This window comes from Leptosomus discolor, chromosome 1 (genome assembly GCF_034619465.1).
Source record: "Leptosomus discolor isolate bLepDis1 chromosome 1, bLepDis1.hap2, whole genome shotgun sequence".
NCBI lineage: Eukaryota > Metazoa > Chordata > Aves > Leptosomiformes > Leptosomidae > Leptosomus > Leptosomus discolor.
This window is the reverse complement of record NC_141391.1, coordinates 151,448-178,170: the sequence shown is the minus strand read 5'-3', so window position 1 is coordinate 178,170 and position 26,723 is coordinate 151,448. Positions and strand designations below refer to the sequence as shown.

Sequence of the window (26,723 nt, the reverse complement as noted above, 5' to 3'; positions counted from 1 at the left end):
TGAGGGTCACGGCACAGCAGGTGGGATCTGGGCTAGCAGGGAGGCTCTCGGAGGAGATGCAGAACTGAAGGACCGTCCTCGACAGTCCCTACAAAGGATGTGGCCCTGTGTGAGGATGGCTGGTAGGTCTATCTTGTCCCAGTCAAATTCTTGGGGACCAGTATGGAGAGACCACAATGTCTGTGCTGAGACACCTTCCTGTCCTGCTGAGAGCCCCTGGCACTGCACGCCCATGCACCGACCTCTCCAGTGGAAACTGCTCTGGCTTTGGTGGCCAAAGCAAGGCAGAGTGGATGCAGCCGAAAGAAAGGTGGGATGGAGTGCGACAGGGTTACAGGGAAGGGGAGTAAACTGAGCAGGGGAGAGGAGGGAACTGGGCAGGGGTGAGAAACTAAGCAGGATACAGCCTGATGGGGCAAAGGAAGCAGCATGCAGGAGGAAAGGCGCAGTGAGTCGGAGAGAGGGAATGAGGGAGAGGAAGGAAAACAGGACAAATGAGGAGAAGAGCAGGGAGCAAAACCAAGAGATCAGAGACCGAGTCTGGGAAGGGGTTGCCAGAGGCTCAAGATGCCAAGGCAGGGAAGATGCGGCAGGGAGAGGAACAGACATGTTCTGGTGGCGGACTGCACTGCTGAGATGGCCTCAGTGGCCCCCAGGCTGGCTGTTACACCTGCCCACATCCCGCTGCTCTGCCTGATGCCTGCTCTGGCTGCGCCCTGAGCTTTCTCTCACCTGTGTCCTTGTTGAGGGAGAAGAGAGGGGGTGAGTTTCCCAGGACAATGCGGTAGGTCACTCTCCCGTTCAGCCCCTCATCCTTGTCGTGGGCAGTGACACGCAGCACAGCGGTACCCGGCATGCTCTGTGTGCTGATGCTGGCAGCATACTCCAGCGGGTAAAACACCGGCCGGTTGTCGTTTATGTCCTCCAGGAAAACCTTCACGTACACCATGGAGTTCAGGCCACCCTGTGGAAGAACCAGACTGGAGACGGTGCAAAGAGGTGGGGCAAGGACAACAGTATCCCCTGCACGGTGCTGAGTCAGCAGCATCGCGTCCCTGCGGCCTCTCCAGCACTCACCCCATCGACAGCAGTGATGGTGAAATCGTAGGCAGACGTGCCCTCATCACGATCCAGAGGCTGCACAGTGCACAGCTGCCCCGTGTGCTTGTCGATGCTGAACTGCGTGGGGACAACACTGCCAATGCCAGAACCGATGGAGTAGGACAGGGAGCCAAACGTGCCACTGTCTGCATCTGTGGCTGTCACCTGCATGAGGGAAGGCACTGCGTGAACAGGGCCAGCATCACAGAGAAGACCCAGCCCATCACCACGACCACCTCCACAACCCAGTGCCGCCCTCTGCTCTGTGGCCCACAACCACTGCACAGCCCTCAAGGCTGGCCATGGCAAAGACGACTGACAGTTACCACCTCAACCCTGCTATTCTTGCTCCAGACAAGCCACCACTTCCTCTGCAGCCCCTGCTGCAAGAGGACAGGGTCTCCCAGGGCTTGCTGGCTGCAGACAGTGCCCTGGGCAGCACCGCGGGCAGCTGTGGGGCACCCCAGGATCAGCCTGTGCTGGCCTAGTGCCTGTGAGGGGACACAGAGGAGGGGGAGCACAGCACTGCAGACTCACAAGGGCTGCACTGTGCTTTCTGTCTACAGTGCTGCCATGGGTCCCTGCACCGCCAGACGTGCCTTGTTTCAGGTGATACCTCCCTTCTTGCACCCCTGGGGCAGCATCTACAACCAAGGTCAACAGGTTCCTTGCCTTAGTAGAGGAAAAGGCCGTGCAGAGAGGGGGTGCAGAAAGGCCAGGCCTCACACAGGTGCCAAGGACCTGGCAGCCAAGCATCTCCATTGCACCCAGCTCGATCGGCCAGGCAGGGACAGCCTGCGCTGCTGCAGCAGCTGCCCCTGACCATTAGCTCCTTCTTTTCTGCAAAGATGCTGAAGACGAGACAGGAAGAAAACCAGCTCCCTCTTCACCATGCCCCTGGCTCTGTCCTGCTCTGCCAGAGCTCTGCGCCCAGCAGCCCTGGGCTCCCAGGACTGGGGACCGCCAGGGCCCACCGGCGCCCACTGGGGCCCACGAATCGCGTTAGCAGTGACGGACACAGCAGGAGGATTAAAGCTGCTCCCCACTTGCAAGGTCACAGTTCCTCCTCGGGCTCCTTGCGGAGCTCAGGTCAGCAGAAAACAGCTCCTGACCCCGGCATCACTGCCCACGGCTCGTCCACCAGCTGGGAGCTCTGCATGGAGAACAAAGCTGGAGGACGGAGCCAGGAGGGAGGCAGCTGGGCCAGGCCCGGGTGAAGTGGAGTTCAGGCCTCGTCAGCCACAGCTCCTCCCAGCAGCAGCGCTGGGGCCTCGGCTCCCGTGAGCGAGGAGCAGAGGAACGTTGCACACGCGCCAAGGAAAGGGCCCAGCTGGGGGCTGCAAGCGGCTCTTTCCTTCGGGCAGGGCCCCTAACCTGAGCCGCTCACCCGCCGTCAGAGGTGGAGGGACAACAGGGGAGAGCACGGAGAGCAGCTGGGCCGGGGAAGAGAAACCAAACCAGGTAGAGGTGGGACCTCCCTCCCCCCCGACCATACGCTCTGTGCCCCAGGGAGGGAGGCAGCGCCTGAGACAGCCAGCGCCATGCCCGCTCTCCTGCCCTGCCGCCTGCGGTCTAAGGGGACGCCTGCGGGGAGAAGCTGAGCGCCCATCCACATGGAGCACCACGCTCCCTTGTACAGAGTATTTGCCCCCCAGCCCTGCTCCAGCTGCCCGAAGAAGCGCCATGAAACAGGATCCCCCTTCCCGGCTCCATCTGCGGGGCCACAGGTGCCACAGGTGCCCAGAAAGTATTTGGGAAATTGGACCCACCTGCCTCCCCCCGCGCTCAGCATCCTCCCTCTCTCCTGCCCCAGCTCCCTTTGCTGTGGAGCTGCTCATCTGAGAGCACAAACCTGACCCCACTGACATTGCTGCTTTCAGGTTACCTGCATTTTGGCTCCATGCTGGCTGCTATTGCCGGGGTAAGAGCCCTGTACCAACACACTTGAGCTGTGTGCCGTGCCTGGGTTTTATCCAGTAGCGTTCTCTACCACTGCAGATGGAAATGAAACTGATAAGCTGCCACAGTGACTGGAATAGGCACTATGTAGCAAATCAATCACTTCCTTCCTTCAAAAAGAAAGAACTGGTTGAACTAGATGACCTTTAAAGGTCCCTCCCAACCCAAAACGCTCTGTGATCCTATGAAAATGAATGGCTTATCTCTCTGAAAGTGCTCTAAAATGCATGTCAGCTGCACCGTACAGCAACAAGATCTGCAGCACAGTAAGATATTTTCCTTACGCTCCTTGGGCCAAGGGCTCTGGTGCTTCCTGAACAGCCTCACTTCCCCAACTTAACCATCCGCTGACGGCCACCACCCTAGGAGAGATACCCCCAGGGGAGGCTATCTGGAAACCCAGCTTTCTGCCACAGGAGCTGGGTCAGACTTTGGGAATGGGGGGGGGGGGTGTGTGTGGAATGGATGAGCTCTCCCTATAGCACAGTACAGCATCATCTCCCTGGCTGCTCCCTGGTACCCAGAGCCATCTCCCTGCAAGACTGCTTTGTGGAGCCAGCAAGCCCCGAAGGCAGCGTAGATCCCTGCTGCACCTGGGGTGATGGGGACGTCTCTGAGAGGCAGTGTGGGGTTTGATCAGCCACTAGGTACGGCAGCCACCTCCCAGTCAGCGGGGACCCACGGCCGCAGACTGCAGAGCATACGCTGGTTGGGATGTGGGGCACATTCTGGGATGTGAGGACAATTAGCCACCAAAAGGGCTCATCAAGGCCTGTGGTGATTTCACCACTCCTCAAAAATCTTAAACAAAGTCTGGATATTTTTCTAGGAACTTTGCTAGAAGCTAATGCAGGGCAGCCCCAGGTTCTTGGATCAACAGCTGGTTTTACTGTAGCTTACTTATGTGGGTCCTGATGTTTGCCTGAGAAATGAGAGGGAAATGGGGTCAAGCTGTCTATGGAACAGCCCGGGAAACACTCCATTCGGGGCTGTGCAAGGCCTGCTGCTTGAATACGGGGGAGCAGGAATCAGAGCCCGGAGCCTGAACAGAGGCCCTACAGCACCCTCACCTCTGACTTTTTTGAACATCCTGCAGGGCCAAGACTGGCTGTCCCCAGGAGGAGCCATGTGAGAGGAGGGAGAGAAGAAGGCTGCAGCTGGGAACAAGACACCTGCACAAGCTCGCAGGATCACCATGAATACACCAGGCACAACGTGCAGAGGCGAAGCGCTTGCTGTGTTTCTGCCCAGGACTATAGTATGTACAGCTGCAACCCCATGTGCCAAGAATAGAAGCGTTCACAAAGCGCAAGTGTGGGGAGACTTCCCACATTGGGCGAAAAAGTTCTGTGCCATGTCGTCCGACAGCAGTGATGCCAGAGTTCAGCACTCTCTCCCCATGTCGGGACTCCAGAGGGTGCCCCGTGAGGCAGGGAGTGTGGTGACCCTGGAGCTCTGACATCGAGAGTCCAGATGTTCCCACTCACAGGCCCGGCCAGATCAGCAGTGAGAAGGAAGCCAGGTGAACTGTTTCTACGGTTCATTATGTTCTCTGTTGGAGACCTACTTCTAATCACTGCTACAACCCCTGAGTCTGATTCTGCCCTTGTAAGACTAAGGGGCGGTTGTTCTCAGAAACCCCGGTATTGGTATTGGTATTGGTATTGGTGGGTAACCCATCCCCTTCCTGGGTAAACCAGCTGCACAGTCAGAGTGTTTTCTGGCCTGTAGCTTTCCTGTTCTATCCTGCAGGACCTCATTCTCCAAAGGGAAATCCTTTTCCATCAGGGGAAAACGGCTGCATGCATGCATCCTGCTGTTGCACATGGGATGTGTTTCTGACAGCCGTCAGCGCCTTGATCTTGAAGACAGAGGGAGACCGAGACTCGGGGTCCTGCAGAGCATCCTGCTCGAGTCCAGAATGAGCCAGGGTTTCTGAGCAGCGCCGGGCCAGCGCTCCCGCCTGTCTCTCGGCCTTGTAAAGATGTGCTTGGCTGCAAGCATGGCATTTCTCTGGAACCTGCTGCAGCTGTGCACAGCACATGGAGCGTTACTCTCCCTCCAAGCCTTGTCCTCTCATTCTGCCTACAGCATGCTCCTGGCATAGCCCAGCCCTCACACAGCCTCATACAGAGCCCGCTCTGCCCAGGGCAGCACCGGTGTTCCCAGCACTGCACACCGTGCTAGCCAGGGCCAGGTCAGGCCCGCAGCAGGTACGACACCTCTCCCACGTCCCACAGCCCACCCATCCCTGCCTGCCTCTTGCGCCCCATGCAGCTCCATCACGTCCCAGGCCCCATGCAGATGTTCCCATGGGCACTAGGACTGGCGCCTTTCCCTTGTCGCCCCTGTGACACCTCCACCACCTCCCTGAGCTGCCAGCTTCCTCCACCGCCCCCCCCTCCAGGATATCCCCCAGCTATACAGTGGTGCCCCACAGTTCTGCTGTGGCTATGCAGAGCCGGCACCTGGCCACGCATGGAGAGCACAGCCTGGGCTTGAGGCACGCGATGCCTCTTCATGTCGTCCTTCCCCCTTGCAGGGCAGCACGCGAGGCAGCGCAGCACGGCCTTGACCCGTGCGGGTGCGCTGGCAGTGCCCTGGCTCAGGACCAGCTGGAGGCAGTTGCTCTCCAGCAGTGCAGGGTTCAACAAAAATGCAAAAATGTGGAATTCCTCACTTCAGGGCAGAGTGATATCAAATTGTATACACTCAGAAAGGAACTACTCTTATTCACAGTGAAAAATTCACTAAAGGCTTTAAACACAAGGACATCAATGCTGGGCCAGGAAATCCCTGAGCTGAAGCTGCCATGGAGACAGCAGTACCTGAGGGAAGCCTCTGGATCATAGACCCTGGGTCTCACAAAGAATTTCCATTTCCCAGGCCAACCAGGGCTGACACACAGATGGATCTGCTGTTCGCTAGCAAGGGAGAACTGACTGAAGATGCGGTAGCCTTGGCTGTAGTGACCACCAAGTAGTAGTGTTCAGGGGCCTAAAGGGAGTGAGGAAAGAGAGTAGCAGAGTACAGACCCTGGACTTCAGCTTATACAGGGAACTGGTAGGTGGGAGGGAACCCATGGGAGGCAGCTCTGGAGGCCAAGGGAGCCCAGAAAAGCTGGCAAGCCTTCAGGACAGCATTCTACAGGCACAAGAACAGCCCATCCCAGTACTTGGAAAACAAGGAGATGTATCAGCAGCTGGCCTTGGCTAAGCAGCGACCTTAGGGCTAAGCTGCAAGGCAAAAAGGCAGCATATGGGAGGGGGATGCAGAGGCAAGCTGCAAAGGAGGAATTTATAAACATTGCCCAGGCATGTAGGGATGCTGTCAGGAAAGTCAAAGGTCAAGGGGGGGCTGAGACTTGCAAGAAAAATTGGGGGTGTTAAGAAGAGCCTCTACCACTACATTGGTAGTAAAAGGCTGAATAAGGGCCCATTTCTGAATGCGGTGGGTCATTTAGTGACAGCAGAGATGGGTAAGGCTGAGACACTCAATGCCTCCTTTACCTCAGGCTTCACCAGCAAGGTCTCCCAGGCCTCCATGCTTTTTGAAAGGGTTCAGAGAGGTGCCAGACAGATATGAAGATCAAGTCCATTTCTTCAGTGGACTTGACCCATACGAATCCACGGGACCCGACAGGCTGCATCGACGGACTGGCAGGGCTGCTCTTTCAAGTGTGGTGGAGACCAGAGGCGATCCCTGACAACTGAAGCAAAGCAAATACTGCACCCCACCTTCAAAAAAGGCCAAAAGGATGATCTGAGGAGCTACACTCTTGTCAGACACACTTTGGTCCCTGGAAGAACCATGGAGCAAGTCCTCTTGGAGCATGTTTTTGGCCACATGGAGGAGCCTGGGAGGGGAACAGCCAGCATGGACTGGCTGTCCTGTTTGCTTTCTGCAATGCAATGATGGGATCTGTGGTTGAAGGGATGACAGCTGTGGATGACAATTGCCTTGACTTTAAGAAGCATTTTGACACCTTCTCCCACAACACTCACATCAGAGGCAGGATGTGATGGTTTGGAGGGCTGGACAACTGGGTGGACAAAAAACAGGTTGGAGGGTCGGGCTCAGAGGGTGATGGCTCATGAGCTGTGCTCTGCCTGGGAGTGGGTGACAAGCAGAGCACCACAGGGACCAGCCCAGGCACCTCTCCTGCTTAACGTCTTCAGCAATGACCCAGTGCAGGCATGTCAAGGTCACAAAGGACACCAGCCTGGGGAAGGGGAAGCAGCTGACACACTTGAGGGCAGCACTGCACCCCGAGGGCCTCAGGCAGGTGGGAGGAACGGGCAACAGGAGCCGCATGAAACTCAGCAAGGACGCATGCCAGGCCCTGCTCTGGGAAGCACAGCACCCCTGAAACAGCACAGGCCAGGACTGCCAGGCTGGGGAAGCAGCTCCAGGGAAAATGTCCTAGGGGTCTGGGCGGGCAGGGAGCAGGACATGAGCCACAGTGCACCCTGGCAGCAAGGAGAGCCCATCAGCGCCCTGGCCTGTATGAACAGGGGCACAGCCAGGAGGTCGAGGGCAGGGATTATCCTCCCCTCTGCTCAGCCCTTGCTAAACCACATCCAGGCACCGCATCTAGTTTTGGGCCACCAGTACAGGAAAGACTTGACAAACTGCGACGAGTTCAGGGGTGGCCACTGAACCAGGCAGGGGCCGGAGGACCTGCCCTGTGAGGAGCTGCTGAGGGACTGGGGCTTGCCTAGCCTTCAGGAGAGAAGAAGGCTGCTGCCATCACTGATGGGGAGCTCATCAAGGACAGGGAACCAGGCTCTTCACAGCGGTGCACAACAGGAGAACAAGAGGCCACAGGCATTGGTTGAAATGAGAACTTCAGGCTGGGTACAGGGGAAAGTTTTTTCCATGTGAGGGACGTCCACTATTGGAGCAGGTTGCTGAGAGAGGTTGTGCAGCCTCCATCCTTGGAGGTTTTCAAGATGCCACTGGACGAAACTTGTGAGCAGCCTGGTCTGACCCCACAGCTGCCACTGCTACAAGCAGGAGGTTGGACCACAGACCTCCCAAGGTCACTCCAACCTGGATTACTCCATGACTCAGTGATCCAGCTGTTGCACCCTTTCCCCAGCACAGGCTACTGGACACCAGTAAAGCAGCTTACTCTGCTCTGTTGCTCTATAGCTGCTCTTTGGCTCCTTGTCCAGCACTCAAGGTAGCCCCGTGCTACAGGGCCCTTTATCCTGAACATTGCGGGATCCCTACCTCAGGACTTACACCTGTTGCAAACTCAGCAGCAGCCCCAGGTTTGCTGCGGCAAATCCAGCCAGTGCCAGCAACAGATGCTTCCCCTCCTCTACTCCCAGTCACACACCGGCTAGTTCACAACTCTTCCTCTGAACCCATGCACTTCTTTCCTGTGCCCGTGGGGCTGGGCAAATGCAAGGCATTTGGAAGGGCTCCAGCAACAGAGTCATAGAATCATCGAAACATTCAGGTTGGAAAAGACCTTTAAGATCATCGAGTCCAACCATCAGCCCTACTCTACCAAGTACACCCCTAAACCATATCTCCAAGCACCACATCTAAACGACCACTAAAGACATCAAGGGACGGTGACTCACCCACCTCCCTGGGCAGCCTATTCCAATGCCTGACAACCCTTTCAGGGAAAAATTTTTTCCTAATGTCTAGCCTAAACCTGCCCTAGTGCAGCTTGAGTCCATTCCCTCTTGTTCTATCATTCATTACATGTGAGAAGAGACCAGCACCTACCTTTCTCCAATGCCCTCTCAGGCAGTTGCAGAGCGCCATAAGGTCTCCCCTCAGCCTCCTTTTCTTAAGACTGTATAGCCCCAGTCCCCTCAGCCGCTCTTCGTAAGACTTATTCCCTAGGCCTTTTGCCATTTTTGTTGCCCTTCTCTGCACTCTCTCCAGCACCTCGATGTCTTTCTCGCAGTGTGGGGCCCAAAACTGCACCCAGTATTCGAGGGGCAGCCTCACCAGCACTGAGTACAGGGGCATGATCACCTCCCTGCTCCTGCTGGCCACACCATTGCTGATACGGGCCAGGATGCTGTTGTCCTTCTTGGCCACCTGGGCACACTGCTGGCTCATGTTCACCTGGCTGCCGACCAGCACCCCCAGGTCCTTTCCCACCAGGCAGCTCTCCAGCCACTCACCCCCAGCCTGTAGCGCTGCATGGGGTTGTTGTGCCCAAGGGCAGGACCTGGCACTTGGCCTTGGTGAACCTCATACAGTTGGCCTCAGCCCATTGATCCAAGTCCCTCTGCAGAGCCTCCCTACCCTCAAGCAGATCAACATTCCCACCTAACTTGGTGTTGTCTGCAAACTTACTAAGGGTGCATTCTATCCCTTCGTTGAGATCATTGATAAACATGTTAAACAGAAGTGGCCCTAGTACTGACCCCTGTGGAACACCCCTTGTGACCGCAAGGGTCACAAGTGTCCTCAAAATTGTGTCCTCAAATCTGTGTCCTCAAATCCCTCTTAATCTTACAGGCAAAGGGCTGCACGGCTGATTGGGTTTTCCTCAGATAGGCGTCCCTACAAGAAGGTAGGAGCCTTGCACTGGCCAAAGGCATACAGCACCCTCCCATCCCTCCACACGCATATACCACCCTGTGGGTCTGCAGCTGCCCGCACCTCTGAGGTCCACCGGGGAACAACAACAGGTACAGATTCCCAGGAGGTCTTTCCAACAGGATCTACATCTCCCAGGCACACAGACATGCAGTGACACTCCCAGACACTGCAAATAGCAGTGATTCAACACATGACATCCTACAAAGCCTCCCCTCACCATCGTCCCACAGCAGAACACACACATGTTCGTGTGCTCGTTCTCTGTTCCCTTAACCTTGCCTGCAGGCTGCTTCTCTCCTGCAGCACTGCCTTGGCTCCAGTGACCCCCTGCACTAAGGCTGGGCCCATGTCTAGCACCTCCTGAGCTTCTGCCTTGGGTGCTTTCACATTTCCAGCACGTCCAGGGTGCATCTTTCATCAAACTGTTTCCACTCCTCGGTCCTAGCAAGGGTAAAGCCTCCTTGTGCTGGCACAGGCTGAGAGTTCCCAGGTGATACGTAGCCAAAGACAGAAAACACTCACTGGGGAAGGGAGGGAGAAGCATGAACCAAGCCCTTTCCCAAGGGCCATGAGACACCCACTGTATTTGGCTTAGAACAAGTTTATACTAAGGCAAAAGACAGCAGTGGTCAGCAGGATCCTTCATTAGTTAATGCTTCAGTACTAATTCATACCTGAGTCCTAACAAGACAGGCTGGCAATTCTAAGGTTATTTGAAAATGGGTTGTATGCTTGATTTTTGTTGTTTCCTCCTTACACCAGAAACAAGTCGAGAGTACAAGAGACAACAGGTGACACGCCATGCAGCAGCACAAACCAAGGGCTGGGCTGCAAAGGAAAACCTGACGGAGGGGAATTAAAAGATTTGCTTACTAAACGAGCGAAGCAAGAGGAGGGTGAGGCAGGGGAAAGGCAGGGAGGACATGCCACTTCAGTATGAGGGGACAGCCAGAACCAGGGGACAGCCAGAACCAGAGGCCAGCATCCTGGTGCTGCTGGAGGAAGCAGACAACCTGGAGATCCAGCTGGAGATCAGGGGCTGGAGACTGATTCCAGGGCCAGAAACCAACAGGATCCTTAGGGGAAAAGTCGCATTTCACTGCAGACTTTGAAGACAAGATGCTTCGTATAGGCAGTCGTTCATCAGTGCTGCAGCCATGCCCCAGAGCAGGACGGGACAGAGGGGACACAGGCACTCGGATGCTGACAGCTGCTGCGCGGGCAGTGAGCCCTCACAGACGACCCCAGCAGGATGGTTTGTACACTGGGCAGCCTCTCCATGTCTACAGAAGTTGCTTGCGACCACTATAAAAAAGCTGAGGATGTTCTCAAGTCTATATGCATGACAAACAGTGACTATTTAGAGATGTGATCAGCCAGACACTGTAAACTCAGCCTTGGGAATATCATGGCAGTCACGTGAACGCTAATATGTAAAAGGCACGCCAGCAGGAGAAATGTGCTAACTGAAAAACACACAAAAATGCAAAATGTTAAAGTAAAATAGCTACAGTTTGGCACAATCACCATCTGTGTGCCAGGGAGGAGAACTGGGAAAGGCCTGCAGGATGAGAGGGGGGGTGACAAGGGATAGGGCAGTAAATGCAAAAGGAACTGCACAGTATTGTGACAGCACAAGGCTGGGACACGCTACTGTTGTTTTTGCACTAAAAATTGTAGAATCATAGGATAGTTTGGGTTGGAGGGGACCTTTAAAGGTCATGTATTCCAACCCCTCTGCAATAAGCAGGGACAGCTCCAACTGGGTCAGGTTGTTGATGCCAAGTCGGGAAAAGAAACTGGATGAAAGTGACAGCCAAAATGTGTTATCCCTTTCATGTAAGGGATGCAAATGAAATGGTGTGTGCCCCTCGGGACCAAGAATGTGTTAAGGAACCCAAGGTATAAACCTGATGCAGTATTTTGAAGATTTTTCTTTGTTAGGTATAGAAGAGGCCACTACCATGGCGGGGCTCAGGGAATACATCTGGGCACTTTCTGCTGAAATCACTAACCGATCGTTGTAATTACAGAGCTGTTTGCATTCAGTTCCCAGCTGGATTTGAATCTGGCAAGGGGTGTCAAAGCCAAGAAGAAGAGCTTCTATAAGTGCACCGGTGACAAAAGGAAGGCTAGGGAGAATGTAGGCCCACAGATGAAGGAGACAAGGGACCTGGTGACACAGGACACGTAAAAGACTGGAGTACCTTCTTTCCTTCAGTCCTTACCAGTAAGACCAGCCTTCAGGAATCCCAGGTCTCAGAGACTTGGGTGAAGACTGGAGCCAGGAAGATGTACCCTTGGTTGAAGAGAATCAGGTCAGTGAATTCTTAAGCAAACTGGACATATGCAAGCCGATGGGCCCTGATGGGATGCACTCAGGAGTGCTAAGGGAGCTGGCAGACCTCATTGCGAGGCCACTCTCAATAATCTTTGCTCCATCATAGCGCTTGGGAGGAGTGCCTAAAGACTGTAGGAAGGTAAATGCCACTCCCATCTTCAAGAAGGGTAAGCGGGTAACTACAGACCAGTCAGTCAGCCTCACCTTGGTCCCTGGGAAAGTGATGGAGCAATTAATCCTGGAAACCATTTCCATGTACATGAAGGACAAGAAAATCATCAGGAGTAGTCAGCATGGCTTCCACCATGTTTGACCCACTTGATAAAGGACTGACCTGGTAGATGAAGGAAAAGCAGCGGACATTGTCTACCTGGATTTCATTAAGGCCTTTGACACTGTCTCCCATAAGATCCCCATAGCCAAGCTGTTGGTGAACAGACTGGATGAGCAGACAGTGAGGTGTGCTGAAAAATGGCCGAATGGCTCAGCCCAGAGAGTGGTGATCAGTGGGACAATGTCCACTTGGAGGCCAGTAGCTATTGACCCCAGGGGTCAATACTGGGTCCAGTCCTCTTTAATATCTTCATTAATGATCTGGATGATGGGGCAGAGTGTACCCTCATCACGTTTGCTGACGACACCAAACTGGGAGGAGTGGCTGATAGGCCAGAGGGTTGTGCTGCCATCCAGAGGGACCTCAATGGGCTGGAGAAATGGACCGATGGGAACTTCATGACTGGCAACAAAGGGAAGTGCAAAGTCCCGTGCCAGGGAGGAACAACCCCCTGCAAGAATATATGCTGGGGATCCCCCAGCTGGAAAGCGTCTGGGCAGAAAAGGACCTGGGGGTCCTGGTGGACACAGAGCTGAAAATGAGACAGCAACGGGCCCTTGCTGCAAAGAAGGCGAAGGGCATCCCATGCTGTGTCAGGAGGAGCATTGCCAGCAGGTCAAGGGAGGCGATCCTGCCCCTCTGCTCAGCACTGGTGAGGCCACAGCTGGAGTGCTGGCTCCAGCACTGGGCCCCCCAGTACAAGAGAGAGATGGACACACTGGAGAGTCCAGCAAAGGGCCACGAAGATGATGAGGGGACTGGAGCACCTCTTCTGTGAGAAAGGCTGAGAGAGCTGGGGCTGTTCAGCCTGGAGAAGAGAAGGCTCAGGGGCGATATCATCCATACATGAAAGAGGACACCAAGAGGATGGAGCCAGGCTCTTCCCAGTGGTGCCCAGTGCCAGGACCAGAGGCAATGAGTACAAACTGATACACAGAAGGTTCCCCCTGAACATCAGGAAGCACTTTTTCACTGTGAGGGTGACCAAGCTTTGCCACAGATTGTCCAGGGAGGTGGTAGAGTCTCCATGCTTGGAGGTACTGAAAAGCCACCTGGATATGGTCCTGGGCAACCAATTCTGGACACCCCTGCTTGCGCAGCAGGGGTTGTACTAGATTATCTCAAGAGGTTCCTTCCAAACTCAACCGTTCTGTGATCTCCAGCCAAGACCCTCCTGAACCTCCCAGTTCTCCACTCAGCTTCGATCATTCTGAGAGCTGATCTGCTCCACCAGCCCTGCACCACAGCCCTGACAGCACTGTGCAGCAGCATCCACTACCTGCCCCTTCTTCTGTGCAGGTCTGGTGAGAAGACTTCGCCTGTGTACCCTGCAGCTACTGCAGCTGGGCAGAAGAGCGCCTCGTGGGAGTGCTGTGGCCAAAGCAGAGCAGAAGTGGATGACAAAGAAAAGCAGCAAGATGGCTCAGGGTTAGGCTGAAGGAAACCAGAACACCAGTCTGAGGGAGCTGTGACTGCTGCGAGGGAAGGAGGGCAGGTGCTGGGCAAGTGTGCCTCTGACCACCGCGCGAAGAACCGGGAGGGCAAAGATGGGCACTGAGGCCTTGTTATTTCATGCCCTCCTCCTAGTACCCCAGCAAGACAGGAGGGATGAGTGGAGCCAAGGCACCACAAAGCTCTTATGTTCCCCAGAGCTGGGGATGGATGGAGAAGCATGGCCCCACACTGGGGTCCCCCGCTGCATCACCTGTGGGAGTCAGGGCTTCTCCTTCCCACAGACCCATCCAGAGGGCAACACCAGAGCCCCTCAAACACAGCCATCCCCTGCCCCCCCAGCCTGACTGCTGACCCACATACCCCCCTACATAGTCCACAGTGCTGGAAAGGGATGGAGTGCTCCTCGGCAGCCCGGGCCTCCATTCTCTGGATGTCCTCCACACCTCCAGCGAGCGCAGTCAGCAGGCAGGGAGCTCATCTGGAGCCCTGCCCTGGCTGGATCTCTGCTACGCACATGTTACGCTGTGGCTTTGGCAAACATCTGGCTCTGGGCTCCCGCCCCTCGGAGTGACGGCTCTTGGTGGGAGAGGAGGGGAGGCTGGCGCCAGTGTGGTCAACGATCCCACGCACGGCTCCCTTTGCCTGAGTGTGTGCCAGGCATCCTGCCCTCCCCAGCCCTGGCACGGCTGCTGACCAGCTAAAAGCAGCCAGGGAGTGGCCGCAGCTGCTATTTCAGGAGCCGGCTCTGGCTCCCGGGCTGCCTCTCAGCCTCCGGCACGCTCAGGCCTCGGGGGAGCGAGTGGGGTCAGGGTCTGGCCCCAGCGATCGTCCAGCACGCGTGGCCGAGGCGAGGGTCAGACCCCGAGGCTGCAGGGAGCACCTCGTCCGGGGGAGCCCTCCGCACGGCTGCAGGCACTGCCGGCCTGCACCGCTGCCTCCCCGCAGCCCCGCAGCTGCAGGGCACGGGCAGGGGCTCTGGCTGGTGGCCCCACAGCCACAGCCTAGGCACGGACAGGCGCAGGGCTGCCGCCGCCTTACGCTGCAAGGTCTGGAGAACAGGGGCAGCCTGTGGCCTCCAGCACTGCTCTGGGATGGGGTAGACCCCTCCGTTTTGAGGAGGAGGGGGAGGCAGTTTAATCACAGCCGTTGGCAGGGAGGTAGGACTGAGGAGGGTGAGGCTGGGACACAGGCTGCCGGAGCCTGGGGGTGAGCACTGCCTTTCTGGGAGTCCCGGTGCCTCTGAGCGCAGGGGCACAGTAAAGCACAGAAGGCCGAGGAGCGGGGCTCACGCGCGGGCACCCAGGTGTCCTCTCTGATGGAGCAGCGGGCAGGAGAAATGGGAGCTGCAGCTGGGCGCTACAGGGCACTAGGAGCCCCAGCAGAGCACGCAGGAGCTGGGGAGCGGAGCAGGGCAGGGAAGCTGGGCCTCTGCAGAGGAAGAGTGCTGGAGGCAGGGGGCTCGAGCGGGGCAGCAACAGTGCAGGGTGGGAAGCGACGGGGGCCTGGCCACGGCCTCCTGGGGGGCACTGATGACAAGGACTCCAAAGCAGGGTGCCGGGCTGGGTTTCAGCTGGGCAGAGGTCAGGCAGGGAGCGCTGGCAGTGCGAGATGGGACACAGCTGGGCAAGCTGGGCGGGAAAGGACACAAGATGGAGCTGGGATGGGAGCAGGAAGAGCGTCCCAAGGGCCATGCAGGTGAGGGAGAGCACTGCCAGCGAGAGCGGCGCTGGGGCAAAGCAGTGGGGTCCCTGGGGGGAGCAGGCAACAGCGGCCGGCAGCAAGCAACGGGTGTGGAGAGAAGGGGGAGCAGGGACCAAGGGATGGGGGGCACGCTGGTGGGCTGAGGCTCTGGGCGGGGAGGTGCAGGGACTGGGACGTGCAGGGACGGGGACTTTGGAGGGCAGCGTGCTCAGGTGTGGGGCTGTTGGTGGACGTGGAGGAGGGAGAGTGGGAGCAAGGACTGTGGGAGGAAGAGGAGTTATAGGGGACCTGGGGCTGAAGCAGAGGTGAGGGAGAAGGGGCAGCTGTGAGGAGGCTGGGGATCCTCGCAGAGGAAGGAGGGAGCTGTGCGAGGGGGTTGAGGGGAGGAGCAGAGCATGGGGGGAGAGGAGCGAGGGGCTGGGGCCTCTCGGCTGCAGTGGAAAAGCTGCTGCAGCTCCAGGGGAAATGCTACTTGAATTAATCATGGCGCTGGCTGCTGTGCCAAGCCCAGGAGGAGGCTGCTGGCAGCGCAAGGAAATAACTTTCACAGGAATTTGGAACAAACGCAGCTCTTCTGGCGGTAACAACAGCGCTCACCTCCCCCACAACCTCCCCATGTACCAGCATCTCCCCCATGTCCCCGCTCCTGGTGTACCCCCAGACTCTCCTGCATCGCAGCCTGCTCTCCCAGAAGCACGATGTGCTCTCTGCCTTCACGCTGCTCCCCAGCGAGCTCACAGGCGTCTCCCCATCTTGCCTCAAGAAGCTCGCCTTCTCGGTTCTGAGGAGGGGGAGGCCTGCTTTATCTCGTGCAAAGGTCTGAAAATAGGTTAATGCCAGATCCCTTGTCCCAAGGAAATGAATGCATGTAGTAATGTCCTCCATACCTCCTGCCACTCTTTTTGGCAGTGGAGTCAGTGAGCATTAGTCCTCTTGCTGTTCCAGTCCCCATGCACGGCTACTCACCGTGTCCTCTCACAGCTGTCCCCTTCAGCAGCATAACCTCTGCACCAGGATGACCCGCCAAGACTCTTTCACTAATGTGGCCTGGTCTAGCCTACAGCGCTTCGTGCAGGTCTTCCTATGGGGGGCACAGCCCGAGAGGCTGTCCCGGTCCTGTGCATGCAGCATAGCCAGTCCCACAGAATCACAAATAGGTACTCAAACTTCAAAACTCATCAGACTTGTCCTCAAACCCGCAAGATAGATAAGGCTATACATTAGGTGTGCTGCTGGTCAGCTTTTGATTTCTGATGTTCTTGTTCCCCAGCAGTCGTGTGTATGGATGCAAAGGAAATACATAAACCCTGGTTCCAAAATCATTAATACTGGATCCGTGCAAGAGTTAATCCACCATCTCATCTCATTCACATTTCTGTAAATCACCCTGTGCTCGCAACATGAGGTTCACACAGCTCTCTGTGCTTTACGCTGGCTGCCAGAGGACAGACAATACTTGATTTAGCATGAACAGTTAGAAAGGCCCAGAAAGACAATATCTGACCATGCATGCAGCTTGCTGGTACAAAGTCAAATGTTTAAAATAAATTTAAGCCAGCAGGGTGAGTTTATACCAGAACAGTGCTTCACATCACGTAGCCATAGAGTTTGAATGTAGTCTGATGAGCCCTAAAGCTTCTATATTACCAACTCACGGCCACAGAGAGAACCAGGGACAACCAGTCAGTGACCATCCCTTGCTCTACTTTCTGCTGGCATTGTGTTCACTGATTCCCTGGGCTCCTTCTCCACTGGTGTTTCTCTCTCATCTCGGACTTGAACTCTGAGTTTGCTATTTCCTTTGCTTAGTGCTCGTGCAGAGTCTGCTACTGTGGGACCTGGCCCATGATATACACAAGGAATAAATAACAAAGATGTTATGAGAACCTTTTTCTTTCTTGGGAGCTCGGCCCAACAACCTGCTCTGTTCGTCTCTGTTCATAGACCAAACACAAAGACCGACCTGGCAGAGGATGGGGTGTGCAAGGAGCAGGAGACCTGCAGCCATTCTTCAAGTCAAGTCTCTTTTGGTCACTCACATGGACTCCCCACTTCCCCATCATTCTGTCCTGCCCACAGAGAGCAGACATCACCCTCAGAGCAGACATCACCCTCTGAAAATAGGTCCTCCCGGGGTTTTTTGCTTAGAAATATGGCAGTCCAATGGAGAATCGATCCCATTCAGTCCTGTGCTGACCTTGGAGGCTGTCCTGTGTTCTGCACATCACGCTGGCAGGGCCTGCCCGTAGCCTAAGCTCTTGTGACCGTTGTGCAGGTCTGGACCAAATCCAGATCTTAACAAAGACCCTTTAACCTCCCAAGGCAGGACCAGCCCCAATGCCTAGAAGCCACGGCCGGATGGAGCCAAGCAGGAGCAATGGCACACAGGGGCTGTGAGGCAGCACATGTGACACGGGCGACCCCCGTGCTGGCCACCGTGGACACTGAGAGCACCTCTGAAGCCCTCCTGTTCGGGGCAACAGGGGTGCCGTGGCTGAGGGGGGGGCCACTCCAGGCAGCTGTGCTCTGTGACCTGGGCTGCCTGCCCCGGCTCTACCCGGCTCCCCGACCCGGCTGGCTCCTGCTGCGGCCCAGCGCCGAGCCGAGCCGGCAGCCTGGCCAGTCTCCTTTCCCATCCTCTCACGTTTCCCGGCTCAGAGGAAGCAGCAGCAGATGTGTGAGCTGTTTGCTTTGTGCCGAGGCCACGCGGGAGTTACCTGCGCTCAGCCCAGACGCGCCGTTTCCAAACGAAACACGAGGGCTGAGCCAAGACCATCGAAATCTGGCCAAACCCTCAGTCGCTGCCGGCCGCCGGGCCAGCACCTTCCCCTGCGCAGCGCAGAGCTGGGCTGCCCCCTGCGCTGCACCGGCATCACCATGGCTGGGCAGCCACGTGCTGGACCAGCTTCTCTGTGCCATCCCCACGGCCCTGCACCGCCCCAGCTCCTCCACAGGTCCCACTCTCCCTCCTGCCTGCCCCTGCGCTCGCAGTCAGGAGCCCGGCCGCCATCTCCGATTGCATTTCCAGAACGCCTTCCCACACGGCAAGCGGCACTGAGCAGGAAGGCACGGAGAAGGGGAGAGAGAGGGGGGCCTCCCTTCGGGGGCTGCTGCAGCCGAGACATCCCTGCGCACGCCTGGGACCTCCACGCTCACCCAGGGACACATGGCTCCTCCACTCCAACCCTGTCCCTGAACCGACCTCCACCCTTGACCCCTTCCCCATCTGTGTCCCCAGCCCTGGTCCTGCCCCTGTCCCCATCCCCACCCACCTGGGACAGTGTGGAGTGTTGCCCTGCACAGACCAAACCCAAATCTTCGCCCAACCAAATCCTCCTCCTCATCTCCCACCAACTTCTTCTGCCCAGACTTCTCCCCGATCCCACCCTGACTCATTCCCTACCCCCCCGCCAGACCCGCCCCGTCCTAAACTTGCCCCTGCCCCCTGTCCTTTCTCTATTCTATGCCTGGCCCTTGCTCCCACCTAATTCCTCCTTCCCCCCCTACCCTCCCCTGCACTCACCACCCCATAAGCCCCTCTCCAGCACTCCCATACCGTCAGTCCCCTGCATCCACACACCCTACGTGGCCCACGCTCACCAGCCCCCGCGTTCATACTCTCCATGCCCCAGACCCACAGACGATTTTTCTCATCAGTTCCTCTTCCTCCCCCAGGCCCATCGGGAGGCCCTTTTCCCTGGCCAGGTTCAGGACCTCCTCCTGCCTTGTCTGATGGCCCCCAGAATTCCAGCTCCCCCTCGCTCCCTCCTCCTGGCCCCACGGGCACTGCTCATCACCACCCAGCCCCTGAGCTCCTCATGGCTCCAGCCAGATGTCCCAGTGCCCCACGACTCTGGCAAAGTGTCCCAAACTTCACAGGTGCTTGTCCCGACGGATGGTCTGGACACTGTCTCGGTCGGCAGGGCCCTGCTGCACTACGACGCCGGTGCCCCAAGCCCCACGTCTCCCCATCCTGGCGGAGGTGGGCTGCATCGCCCGTCGCCAGCAACCAGGGCTCCAGGGCCTGAGCTGTGACTGAAGCAGCGAATGCGGGGAACAGAAAATATACAAAATACAAACAGCATCACTGGCACATCTCAGGGTCCGCAGACCCTGTCAGAGGGGCAGCGCCTCTCCAGGCCTCACCCATGACCTCTCGCTACACGAAGGCTGATGCAGGATGTCTCTCTCAGCTCAAATCCCACGGGTGCTGTTTCCAAGGTAATATAACAATAGCAACTGGGCATAATTAATGCTAATGTTCACAATTAGCCTTACAAACACTGACGAACTTGGGCTAGTGACCTCACAGTGGGAGAGAGAAGTTAGCAGCCTGGCCACAGGCAGCTTCCTAGAGGTCTTACCCATGTTCCTGAGCACCATTTTGAGTGTCCCAGCCTGCAAGGCAGCTCCATGCTTGTGCAAGCCTGGCACAGTGGGCCCCAGTCTTAGCCAAGGTCAGCACTGTGCTTTGCACAAAGGACATCCTCGAGATGTGCCCACGGTGTCGGTGATATCACCCAGTACTCACATGCAGAAGGGGTGTAACAGTGCTCTGCCCCATTTCCGACTCACACGGAGCACAGGGATCTCTGTTCCAACACTCCTGCTGCAACCGTGGCCCATCAAAGCCGTGACAACTGTACCAAACAGCCTTCAGTGGCAGGTCTCCCACCCTGAGCCTCCCACAGCCCTGGCCATGCCCTCCTCTACCTCAGCTCCTGACAGTTGTACCTACCTGTAAGAAGCAGGTCCCAACGGGGGTGTTCTCCTTCAGGGACACGTTGTAGAAATTACTCCTGAACACTGGCTCATTGTCATTGACATCCTGCAGGGCCACACGCACCACAGCTGAAGAGGAGAGTGCAGGCGTCCCCCTGTCTGTGGCCAGCACAGTCAGCTGAGGCTGAGGATCCTTCTCGTAATCCAGCGGGGCAGCGGTGGTGATGATACCTGTGGCAGGGTCAATGGCAAACCAGCTGGAGTGGGTGTCACGGCCATGCATGATACTGTACCTCACCTCCCCATTGGGACCCTGGTCCTTGTCACGAGCTGTCACCTGCAGGACAAAGCTGCCCGGGTACACAACCTCAGGGATGCTTTGTTTGTACTCCTGCTGGTCGAAGAGTGGAGGGTTGTCATTGATATCCATCACTTGCAGCACAAAGGCCGATTCTGCCCGGAGTGGGGGTGTTCCTGAGTCAGTAGCTGTCACCCGCAAATCATAGGAGTCTCTCTCTTCCCGATCCAGAAGCTGGTCCACACAGATCAGGTAGATGATGTTGTCCTTGGTAGTGAGGGCAAACTTGCCGTCCCCTCCCTCCAGCGTGACGTTGACATTGGAGTACTCGCCATAGTCCGGGTCGGAAACAGAGATGCGTGCCACATATTGGCCAGGCTGGGCTCCCTCAGAGATCTGTGGGGAGCCATCTTCGCTCAGGAAGATGATAGTCATGGTGGGCTGGTTGTCATTGTAGTCACGCACGTGAATAGTGACAAAGGCTGTGGTGACCTCAGGATGGACAGCCTTATCCCTTGCCTGCACCACCAGCTCATGCACCTTCCTCACCTCATAGTCCAGACCCTTGTTGAGCTTGATGACTCCAGTCCGGGAGTCAATGGTGAAGTACTGGTCAGGATCACTCTGCCGCCGGTTGATCTCATAAATCACATCCCCATTGTCACCTTCATCTGCGTCAGAGGCAAAGACCTGCAGGATGCTGCTGCCAGGTTTCAGATTCTCCGAGATGAGAGTATGATAGCGGCTCTGGTTGAAGCTGGGAGCGTTGTCATTGATGTCCTGGATGGACACATCCAGTGTCATCTGGGTACTCCGGGGAGGAGAGCCACCATCATAGGCTTCCAACAGCAGCGAGTATGATGAACGGTTCTCCCGATCCAAGACGTTGCTGACCACCAGGTCCAAATACAGGACCCCGTTGGGTCCTCGACGTGTTTCCAGGCGGAAGGCCTGCCCCACATTCTCTCCCTTAATCACATAGCCTTGCGTATTGAGTAGGCCACTGTCAGCATCAAAGGCTGGGTCCAAGGGAAATCTGCTGCCGATGGGTGTGTGCTCCGGGATCTGGAAGGTCCTGTGTTGTTTGGGAAAGGCTGGAGCATGGTCGTTGATGTCATTCACTTGGATGTTCACTTCTACTGTGATGCCCTCTGGGGTAACAGCAATGAAGCTGTAGCGGTCCCGAGTCTCTCGGTCCAGGACACGAGCTGTTTTGATGATACCGGTGTTCTCATCTATCCCCAAGTCAGTGGTAACACCGCTGCCCTCCTGTGCTGAGATGAAATACATGTAGGCACTAGTTCCAGGGGGCAGGCCAGCACTGATGTCCCCAATGATGGTGCCAGCTGGCTGCTCCTCATCTATTTGTAGATCCAGGGTGCCCAGGACGGCAGAGCCCTTCCCTGCTCGCAGGCCCCCAAGAATTAGCAGCTCCAGCAGCAGCATGGCTGACCCCTTCATCTGCTCCATCGCTAGTGACTTGCAGAGCAAAGGGTGGCTCGATCTCCTTTGCAGCGTGCGCTTTAATCCTGCATGGAATGCAGACCAGAGGATGGTGGTTAAGAGGGAGCAGCAAAGGAAGGACAGAAGAAAAAACCTGGAGAGGGAAGGCCTGCCACATACCTGCTGCCCGATTGCTCTGTATTGCCTATCCCTCACAAGGAGCGAAGGCGAAAACGTGTCAGAGCAGAGGGTGCCCAGAATGAAGCCCTGGGACAGCACCTCAAGTCAGCCCTGCAGCTCACACCTGACAGCGTGCTGAGGTTAGCAGCTCCCACCCTGTCACACAGGCTATTTCCTACAGAGTCAAGCATTCTTCCCGACTGCTAGCCCTCCTGGCCACACCAGAGCCAGCCACCCTAGAGCAGAGCGTTCCTGTGCCTTTAACAGCTGAATGCTTCCTCTGAGGCTGAGAGAAGGTATCTGCAAGACCACAGAGATCTTTGGGCAAACAGCAGCCTAGCACCTCTCCACCCCAAAAAAAGCTGGTCTCAAATTGGGAGAGAGCTCAACGAGTGACCATGTTGAGAGCCCCCCCCCCACCTCCCGCCCCCAGCAGCATGCCTTTCAGGACCACAGGGATATAGGTGCCAAAAAAACCCATGAAGTGAAAATCTGGTGTGCCTGGGAGGGAGCAGCAGAACTGGAGCGGGCTTATGCCCAGCGAACAATAAATCAGAAAGGCTGTATTGCAAAGGATGTACCCACAGCTGGGAATGCCCAGGATAAAAATCAGACAGGGCCCATTGTTTGGCCTGGCACAGAGATCTGTGGATGCCCCAAGCTGGTACCATGGAGGGTGGTGGCAGTACAGTAGGAACGCAGCAACTCCCTCTGAACTGCCAGCTGCTCCTGCTCCTTCCCGGTCCCACACCCTCCACCGCTCGCTCTCCTCCTTTGTCTCCTTCTCGCTGCTCCTTGCTCATTCTGGCTCCTTCACTCCATTTCCCCCTGCCGTAGCTTCATCTCACTGCAGCAGTGGGGGAGGGACGAGCAGGGAGGAGCAGCTCCCTGCCGCAACACCACTGCTGGACACGCTGGACACGCTCCCAGTGCCCAAAGGCTGTCAGCCCCCCCCAGGGCTCTGCCCACCCTCCCTGTGAACAGCCGGAGAAACTCAGCACTCCAGGAGCTTGTGAAGAACACCAGCCCCAGTGCCGCTTTCAGCCCCCGGTAAACGAGGCTTAGTGGTCTGCAGGGATGGCGGCAGCATGAGCTCACACTTGGACTCTCTTGAAAGCATTTGCTGCTGGTCCCATAACCACACTCAGGAGCCGCTCATGTCAGGCGCAGGACGGCAGAAACCTCCCTGTCTTGGGGGATGGAGGTGGCTGACATTGCCTAGTTTGGGGGCTAAGAATGTCAACCCTTGATCTGAAGAACCCTACAGCAATGTTAACCCTTTCCAGGGGACGTAGGATGATTATTCCTGGGTCCTCTGTCCCACCGGGTCAGCTGTTTACATTGGTTTCTGCTGTGGAAATCCTGGGTTAGTGACAGAAAGAAAAGTATTAAAAAGTGTTTTCTACATATAAACAGCGGTTTGTTTGCTTCAGTGGGCATCCAGTGTCTGAGGTCTATGGCATCTCTCTTCTCACACCTAGCAAGTATGACTCCTCATTATCCCTCAGGAGTAGAAGTCAAAGGAAGATCCTTTTATCCCTGTGGGCTCTAGCTGGGGATCGGCACTAACTCAGTGGTCCCAGAGCTCTCTCTCTCTCTCTCTCTCTCTCTCTCTCTCTCTCTCTGTTGGAGCCAGTTAAATTTCCTCAGCTGGAGGGTTAACTGCATACATCCAGAACATGCAGTGCTGGGAGAATGGGGTCCAAGTTTGCTTCTGGGATGAAACTGCACCATCCTAACGGTGACCCAGCTGCTCAGGTCATGGGAAGGTATGGGGCAGAGGGTTTAAAGACTTGGCAGGGTGTTAGACAAAAACTAGATACAAAGGAGAGTAGAAAAACAGGTAGAGGGACAAGGCTCCCTGGGGCAGCCTCAGTGGCTGAGGACAGGATGAAGCTGTTTTGGGTAGTGCCTGGAACAGATCAGGGCACAGAGATGGGGAAAAACCCCGCCTGGTTTGATTAGTAATGTGGCTCTTGAGAAGCAGAAGGGAGTGCAGCAAGGCTTTGTGGGCTGCTGGTGGACAGGAGAGAAGCTTGAGAAAAGAATCTGGGGAGTGCGAAGAGTAGCTGAGAGCACTGGTGCAACCAGGGAACAGAAATTCGGGTCCTTGGGGTGGGGAACTGATGATGAAAGTCTCTTTAAACTTCTCCATTTCCATCCTCCCTGGATACAAGCGGGTAGTTTCAGACCCTAGCTACTTTTTCGGTAAGAGACGCAACTGCCAGGTTGCCAGACTGCGCCAGTCCAGGATGGGCAGGGGGCCATCCATGGTACTAGCAGCCCTCTGTTCCTATGAAGTGTGCAGGCTTGGGTCATGGAGAAAGACAGCAGTGACCTCAGTGGATGCAGAGTCACCAAATCCGAACAGCTGCTTCCAATTAGCAGATAGCTCAGCGCTAGGCGCTGGCTTGACTAGTCCAGGCCCAGCCTGTGTAACGTGAGCCAGGCTGCCCTGCTCCCTCTCTGTCCCTCCCACCATCGGGCACTGAGTTCCCTGGTAAAAAATGGCAGCGGAAGCCTCTGAAGAAAACTGCTAGCACAAGAATCTGTCCAGAGGGCCATTCGGCGTCCAGAGCCATAGTAAAGAGGCTGACAGGAAGGGCAGCTAAAATGGAGCGAGCTGCTCTGTACGAAAGCATCTCCAAGCCCAGGGCTGACAGGCCAGGGCACCAGGAGAGCCCAGCCTACGCATAGCAGGTAAGTCACGTTCAGAAACAAAAGACAGGGAACTACAGAGGGACCACTGCGTGCATCCCTGCCTGCTGTCAGCAACACCTCGCATCTCATGTTGGCTGTAGGGAACGGGAAGAGGGCCCACAGCGGCCCCAGCAGAGAAGCTGGAAAGATGGCACCCACTGTGCATGCCACAAACAGATGTCGGAGTGCTTGCTGTGCAAAAGCTCCATCAAAGCTGCAGATGCTGCTGCTGCTGCTGCTGCTGCTGCTGCCATACCCAGAGTCTCACATGAGAGGCCATGACTCATGTAATGATATTTTTGAGACTCCAGTCCAGATGAGGAAGGATTCAAAAGCCTGTTTAATCTTTGCTGAGTACCAGTCACTGACCTGGAATACGCTTTTCTCTTCTACATTCACACAGATCTCTCTCTCAAGAGTTTCAGACGGTCTGCCCTCAGAACCAGACACAGTCCAGGCTTGCCTGCAGTGCAGCCTACGGCTAATCACTCACTTTCAACCTCTACTCTGCCTGCCACTACCTACAGGTATCTCCATGCCTCCTGGCCCTCCTACCAACTCCCACCCGGGTCTCCAGGACCAGCACTCTGTTGCTCGCTCCCAGCCCAGCCACACAGCCTCATCTCCCTCTGATACCAGCTCTGAGCAGCGACCCGCGGCAGCGACCACCCTCTCGCGAGGATGCAGTCAAGCTCCACCGCATACCCCCGCATCCCATTTCTCTGCCACACCAGGGCTTCCTGCAGGCTGTCCCGTCTCCGAAAACACTTCCCCCACAAAGGAAGCCCTCATAAAATTCCCTCACGCATTAGCCAGTTCCCACCACCCCAGCCCACACGCAACTCAGCGCCGACCTGGCCCCTGCCACGCTGCCTGCCCGTGCAGAGGTGCTGCCGGGCCCTGCCTGCTCCCTGCCCGCTGGTGCCCCCAGGCTGTCAAGATTCTCTCCAGCCCAGCCCCCGGCCCCGCCGCCTGCTGCTGCTCCCTGGCCCCCCGCACAGCCCCATCCCCGGGCGCTCCCGGGCGTCCCGCTCTCCTCGCTCCGGCGGCCCCGCTCCCCGCTCCGCTCGGGCCCGCACCTCCCGCCCGCCGCCGCCGCCGCGGCTCCTCCGCCGCCACCGCTGCGCTCCCGCCTCGCGGCGGTTCTGCCCCGGCGGCGGCACCCGCGTCCCGCTCCCGCACCGGCCCGCTCCTCCGCTGCCAGCGCCGGCCCCGCTGCCGAGGCCGGTCCGGCCGCCGACCCGTGGTGCCGCGGGCACCTCCCCCCCCTCCCCGCCCTCCCCCTCATCCGCCCCCCCCCCCCCCCCCCCCCCCGCCCCGGCCCATTGTCTCCGCAGCGGAGGCAGAACAAAGCGCCCGGTCCCGGTCCCGGTGCCGCCCGGCCCGGCGTGCGGCGGTGCCGACGTGCGGAGCCCTCGGCGGGGCGGCGGGGCAGGAGCGGGCCGGTCCCCGGCGCTGGCACTTACACCGCGCGTCCCGCGCTGGCGGCGCTCACATCCCGCACGATCCGGCCCCGCCGAGACGTCCCGCAGCCGCTCCGCTGCCCCCGTGCTCCGGTGGCTTCGGCACCGCTGGCCGCTCCGGGACACCCCCCAGGTGCCCGCCCGTGCCGCCGCCGCCCCGGCGCGCCCGCCTCCCGGTGCCGCGGCCGCCCCCACGGTGCCGCGGTGGCCCCGCGGAGCGCTCGGCGGCAGGCGGCGGGTCGGCGCTGGCTCTCGGCGCGGAGGCTCCTGCTGAAACCCGACCCAGCGCCGCCCTCAGCCCCCCGCTCCCCCCGCCGCCCCCATCCCCGCCCCGCCACCGGAGCGCGCCGGCAGAGCGCGGCCCCGGAGCGGCCACGGGCGGGGGTCCGGGGCGACGGGGCAGCGTGGCGGGGCGCGGGGGGGCCGGGGGGCAGCGTCGGGGAGAAGGGC

At 57.4% G+C, this 26,723-nt stretch overlaps 1 protein-coding gene across 1 annotated transcript in view; it reads right to left on the bottom strand.

The window, feature by feature from the left end:
- Window positions 1-21,957, bottom strand: part of DCHS1 (dachsous cadherin-related 1) — a 46,083-nt gene extending 24,126 nt beyond the window's left edge. The window contains exons 1-3 of the mRNA XM_086481369.1: window positions 20,206-21,957; window positions 1,078-1,266; window positions 733-964 (exon numbers count right to left, since the gene is read on the bottom strand). Of these exons, the coding sequence (XP_086337495.1) occupies window positions 733-964; window positions 1,078-1,266; window positions 20,206-21,957 (2,173 nt within the window). The remainder of the gene's footprint in view (window positions 1-732; window positions 965-1,077; window positions 1,267-20,205) is intronic.
- Window positions 21,958-26,723: the final 4,766 nt, after the last annotated feature.